Source organism: Equus przewalskii, chromosome 4, assembly GCF_037783145.1.
Source record: "Equus przewalskii isolate Varuska chromosome 4, EquPr2, whole genome shotgun sequence".
NCBI lineage: Eukaryota > Metazoa > Chordata > Mammalia > Perissodactyla > Equidae > Equus > Equus przewalskii.
Window position 1 is genome coordinate 94724033 of NC_091834.1, and position 5790 is coordinate 94729822.

Here is a 5790-nt window from a genome sequence, read left to right on the forward strand (position 1 = left end):
TCCTGTTTTTAATGTCATTATCTGTTCAAAAATGTGATGGGAACAGTTACCCTAACCTTATTCATCTTGATAGTCTCAATGTCCCACACAGAGTCTGGCATAGAGGAGGTGACCAGTATATTTATTTTGATTAGGTTGAATGAATAACTGAATAACCTTTCAAATTCTATCTTCATATAACAGCTCAATTCCACGTCAATCCACTTACTTAGCACACAGTTTCAAGAGAAAGTTCATAAATATGAAGTAAGGAAAGATGTTGGACATAATTGGTCCAGGACAAAATGTTTTTATTTAGCTACAGGTTTCAGACATAGGAGGAAGGTAAAGTTGACTAACAGGGGATGGGTCATGAAGAGATCAAGATGTTTAGTTGGCAGCGATGGTCTGCCTAATCCAGTTCACGTAGTTGTAGACCTTGGTGTAGACACCAGGCTTGTTTCTCTGAGCACAGCCATAGCCCCAGGAGACAATGCCCTGGAGCACTCCACTGCAAGCCACAGGGCCACCAGAGTCACCCTGAGCAGGAAGGAAGAGACAGTTAGGACGCTCAACTATGCCCAGATGGGAGAAAGCCTCCAAGATGTTCTTCTATTATCTTGGAGCCATCTTCCCAGGCTATTGATCCTTCAGACAGTACCTTCTCTTCCAATGGAAACCCACCCCTCAGGCTCCATACCACATCCCTCTTTCCTTAGTTGCAGACCTGTGGGATCCAGAAGAGGTGGGGATTGGAGAGTATAACTCTGCCCAGCTAGCCCTGTTCCTGTCAAAGAGCTTCCTTCCACACTATGACTCCTGGGAAGGGTGCCTCAATGCTGTTTGCACACCATTGTCTGTGTACCTTTTTGCCCTTAACCCTAACCATTACTATGGCAAAAAGGAAATCCATCATTTATCCCAAATCTATCCCTCACCCCTCATAATCAGTCTCAGACACAGCTTTTCCATCTTCTGTGTTTCAGGAAAGGGGAAATAAGGCAGAGATGCATGAAGGTGAGCTGGACGAAGGAGTGCCAAGAAACTAACCTGGCAGGAGTCCTTTCCACCCTCTAGGAAGCCTGCACAGAACATGTTGCTGGTGATCTGGTTTGGGTAGGAACTGCGGCAAGAACTATCGGAGAGGATGGGAGCATTCAGACACTGCAGGAGGTTAGGGTAGTTGGCTGTTGGGTGCAAGAGTGAAAATGGAAGAAGATTACCCAGACGATTCCTGGAAACTTCTTTCCCAGTATCTCTCCTCTCCCTCCCAGTACTCCCACACTTTCTCTAAGATTGCCAGTAGCTGCTATTTTGGAAGCACAACTTTTATCTGGAAGGTCTTCCAATCAGTTTTAATTCCCAAGTGATTCTCTCTCCGACACTAGCTTCAGTGACCTCAGAACTCAAATGCGGAGACTATTTCTCAAGCAGGTCTGTCCTTCAGGAAGTACCAAATCGCTGAGCCTCTGTTCTGTTGACCTCCTTAGTTTCTAGTTCTCTGCAAATCACTAATCACACTTGGCATCTTTATCATAGCTCATTTGTGTTACGCTTTCCAGCAGAGGAACCATCCTCATTGTAATTAATGTATTCTAAGTCTGCATTTATCCCCAAACTGTTCTCTGTGAACCTTGCCCTGAGTGACAGTTTGGAGTAATTGAACCTGAACATGCCTTTCACCTCTAGGGTTCTCAGACTTGGTGCTTCTGTTCCAGGAGACACTTACAGCCACTGCTGAGGGTGTTTCCCCAGCCAGAGATGAGGCACTGGGTACCAGCAGCTGGGAAAGATGCTGGCAGAGAGATCGCAGACACTTTAGAGTTGATGGAGGCCGGGGAGCTCAGTTTAATCAGCAGGATGTCATTATCGTAGGTCCTTGAATTGTAGCTGGGGTGGCGGATGACCTTGGCTGAATTAATGAATTGCTCATTGCCCTCAGTGACTGCAATGTTGTGTTCTCCCAGACGCACCTGGAATCGGCTGGATGAAAGGATTACAAGTTGCCTCAGTATCCAACTTGAGCTTTGTCCCCTTCCCAAGACACCCCAGTCATGAGCACAACGCAGACACCATCACCTTCCAGCATTCACACTCACAGGTAATTGTGCCCTTAAGGTAGTCCTACCAGATGTAAACGGGCTGGAGTATTCATTAGGTAGGTGTCACTACAAGCACAGACTCTCAGCCCACCATCCTGTTAGAATAGTTAGGTTTAGGAATGGAACCAAAGGACCCCAAGCAAACAGTGGGAGATAGATTGGAATGGGTGGTGATTAATCAGCACCTGCCATTTCTCCTCTGGTTGGAATGACCAATTACCGTAGGGAGATGTGGCAGGAATCTGGGATCTGACGGACTATTAAGGGAGCAGAATGAGTTGTGCTTATCCTTATTCTTGACTATAAATTGCATGTATGCTATTACCTCCATATGCCATTTTTTCCTGGTTGAGCTATAATGACTAGGACTATTCACTCATTAATGCTCTTAAGCTAGTTCTAGGCACACTTCATCACTCACTGCTTCCTCTCCCATGTGTTTAGCACCATCATTTGGAAGGACATCAGGGAACTCTAAGGGTACCTTCCCATGCAGTAGTCCCTCAATACATCCAACAATGTCTTGGGGGAAAAATGAGGCTTTAGGATCTCAAAGCACACCCCTCAAGTCTGAGACTGTAGTTTACCCTGATTGTGCTTTGGCAGGGCTGGGGGAAGAGTGGATGTCAGAGAACAGGGATGTTTATATTGGTTACTTACGACTGGTAGCAGTGAGCAGCAGACACAACCCACTGGTTACTGATGAGTGAGCCACCGCAGATGTGGTAGCCGACGTTCAGAGACACCTGGTAGGGCACGGAATTCGCCTGACAGGTGTAGCCCCCGACAATCTTGTCATCATCGTCAGTGGAGGAAGCAACTGACAGAGAAAAGTTGGAAACTATTTGCTAAACAGACCCATCTTGGAATTGTTACTCATCACCAACTTTTTGCCGATTAACCGGAAAAGAGCAGATAATGTTTTCTTGTCACATGTAATCAGGAAATGGTAAAGTTAACGTAATTTTTTTCAAAAACTTATTGTTTTACACCTTTAACATCACCCTACTTATGCCATTATATGTATCTAAGTTTTCTGCTTAATTTTCATAAATATCCTTGTTTTTTTTCGCTATCTACCATACACTCACACCCACACGAACACATTCATACACTTGCACCAAAACTCACAGATCAGACTCTTTACATAAGAAACACCCTGGGTACCACTACGTATGGTTGTAAAGATACTTTTTACACAAAACCCTGCTCAGCAGCCATGGAAATAGGTGTTGATTAGAGTTCTGCAGTACGCATGGTGTTGTTTACTGTGTGACTGTTATGGGGTAGATATGCGCATGAGGTAACAGAATGGAAGCTTTAGAAGCCACTTGAGAATGTTCTGGTCTGAAAGGAAATAGGAGTTTGTACTTTTGTTCGTCGAGTTTCTCTTCTTGGTCCTCTCCTATAATTTTCGGGAAATAATCTCATAGAACATTGTAAGGTTTCCCTCTCCAACTTGTTCCCCTTATTGCAATTATCTTTCCAACAGTTTTCAATTTTTTCAGCATTGTGAAGTCTGCCCCCTGATTTATTAGGTTTCTTACAGCTCTGAAAGTCTCTGATTATATTATACATGCCCTATTGTTTAAGTATTTTAAAGTAATTTTTGGAAAGACATTTCCACGTGTGTTGAATTTATACCTGCCCAATTTGAAAAAAGTTAGTTGTAAATTTTAATAATATAGCAGTTACTGGTATAAAAATAAAAATAGTCATTTCTCTATTTTTTTTGGATTCAAAGCTTTATTAAATAAGAATTTGTTTTCCCTTCTCTCGTATTATTTTTTTAAAGTAATTTTATTGAGATCATAATGGTTTACAACTTTGTGTAATTTTGGGTGTACATTATCATTTATTACTTTCTGAATAAACTTCACCATGCTCACCCCTGGTAGTCCTATTTTTATCCATGACCATACCCTTTATGTCTTTCACCCAACCCCCAATCCCCTTCCCCTGTGATAACCAGTAATCTGTTCTATTTATCCATGTATTTGTTATCTTCCACATATAAGTGAAATCATGCAGTATTTGTCTTTCTCTGTCTGGCTTATTTCACTTAACATCATACCCTCAAGCTCTATCCATGTTGTTGCAAATGGGATGATTTCATCTTTTTTATGGTTGAGTAGTATTCCACTGTATATATATACAACTCTATCAAAAAGTGGGCAAAGGATATGAACAGACATTTTTCCAAAGAAGATATACAGTTGGCCAACAGGCACATGAAACTATGTTCAACATCACTGATTATTGGCAAAATGAAAAATCAAAACTACAATAAGCTATAAGTACCAAGAATGGCTCTAATTACCAAGACAAAAAACAACAAAAGTTGGAGGGGATGTGGAGAAAAGAGAACGCTTATACACTGCTGGTGGGGAGACAAACTGGTGTAACCACTATAGGAAAGAGCATAGTGATTTCTCACAAAATTAAAACAGAAATACCACATTATCCAGCTATCCTACTTTGGGATATTTAACCAAAGAACTTGGAATTGATGATCCTGAGAGATTTATTCACCCCTATGTTCCTTGCAGCATTATTCACAATAGCCAAGATGTGGAAGCAACCAAGTGCTCTTCTACGGATGAATGGGTAAAGAAGATGTGATATATACATAAACAATGGAACACTACTCTTTATTTCTTTCGATAATTGAATGACGTTATTTTACACTAGAGAGATTTTGTTAGCAAAGATGTTGTAAAACCTAGCCCATAGCTTTTATTGATGAGAAATAAAATATCTTTGCCTGTTAAGATGCCCTTTAGTAAAGAGGAGAGTCAGGCTCTGACTCTCACAGCCTCTTCAAGGAGCACAAGATTAGCCATTGGTCCCAATTTTTAACTCCAAATCCTTAGAAAAATCAAAACAACATTTACTTAATGTTGACTATCCTTTCCTTTTCTCTCATCCTTCATAGATTTTACCTTGAAGTTCAGGGAAAATTTGCTTCTATTCCATCTACCCTAATCACTCCAGCTCACTGTGATCTTTCCTCAACTAGTGAGATCTAATTATCTGTAGACATATGTACTAGACACTGTTGTTTTGAATTTATAAGCCCCTTGAGCACAGAGATTACATTCAACAGCCAAAGTACAGTACAAACTTAAGTATGTGATGGACACCTACTGATTGTTTATTAATAGAGACTCACCAGAGGCTCCCAGGAGAGCAAGGAAGATAAAAGTCTTCATCGTTGCTCACTGGATCTAGACTGGGGAGTTGGATGAAGAGTTTTCAACCACAGCTATTTATACCTCTAGTTTTGTCATTGGCACCCATGGCCACAGTGGTCAGAAATATGATTTCACTGGAAACTCAGAAATCCAAATTTAGAATTGAATTCTGTGCCAAGTTGAAGATAATTCAGCATCAGATTTAAACATCAACATTTGTCCACTTTTCCAGAAGGTTATAGGAATGGAAATAATGAACCACTCTAATGGGATCTGTTCTCATAAGAAAAAAGTAAGTTGGGGTAAGGTCACAGAACAGGGCTCCAGGTGTCCTGATTCCCAGACAAAAATCTTAGATATTTGGGTGTTTCAAGTGTGAATTTTTATCCTCAGCACTATCTTGAATGCTACACCCTGTTTGGTTAACGAGGGCTTTTTCACAAGTATATAATTTTTCTTGTACTTCTGACCTCGTATATTCATATTATGTTTTCATTATTAATAAGAAAAACTTG

The 5790-nt window shown here is 41.0% G+C and overlaps 1 protein-coding gene across 1 annotated transcript; it reads right to left on the reverse strand.

The window, feature by feature from the left end:
* Window positions 1-273: 273 nt before the first annotated feature.
* LOC103564091 (trypsin-like) lies at window positions 274-5409 on the reverse strand. Its single transcript, XM_008539642.2, has 5 exons — window positions 5254-5409; window positions 2742-2901; window positions 1709-1962; window positions 1030-1166; window positions 274-519 (listed from the first exon to the last, which is right to left on the reverse strand). Exons 1-5 carry the CDS (start codon window positions 5291-5293, stop codon window positions 370-372), a joined length of 741 nt encoding a protein of 246 aa, XP_008537864.1. The 5' UTR covers window positions 5294-5409; the 3' UTR covers window positions 274-369.
* Window positions 5410-5790: the final 381 nt, after the last annotated feature.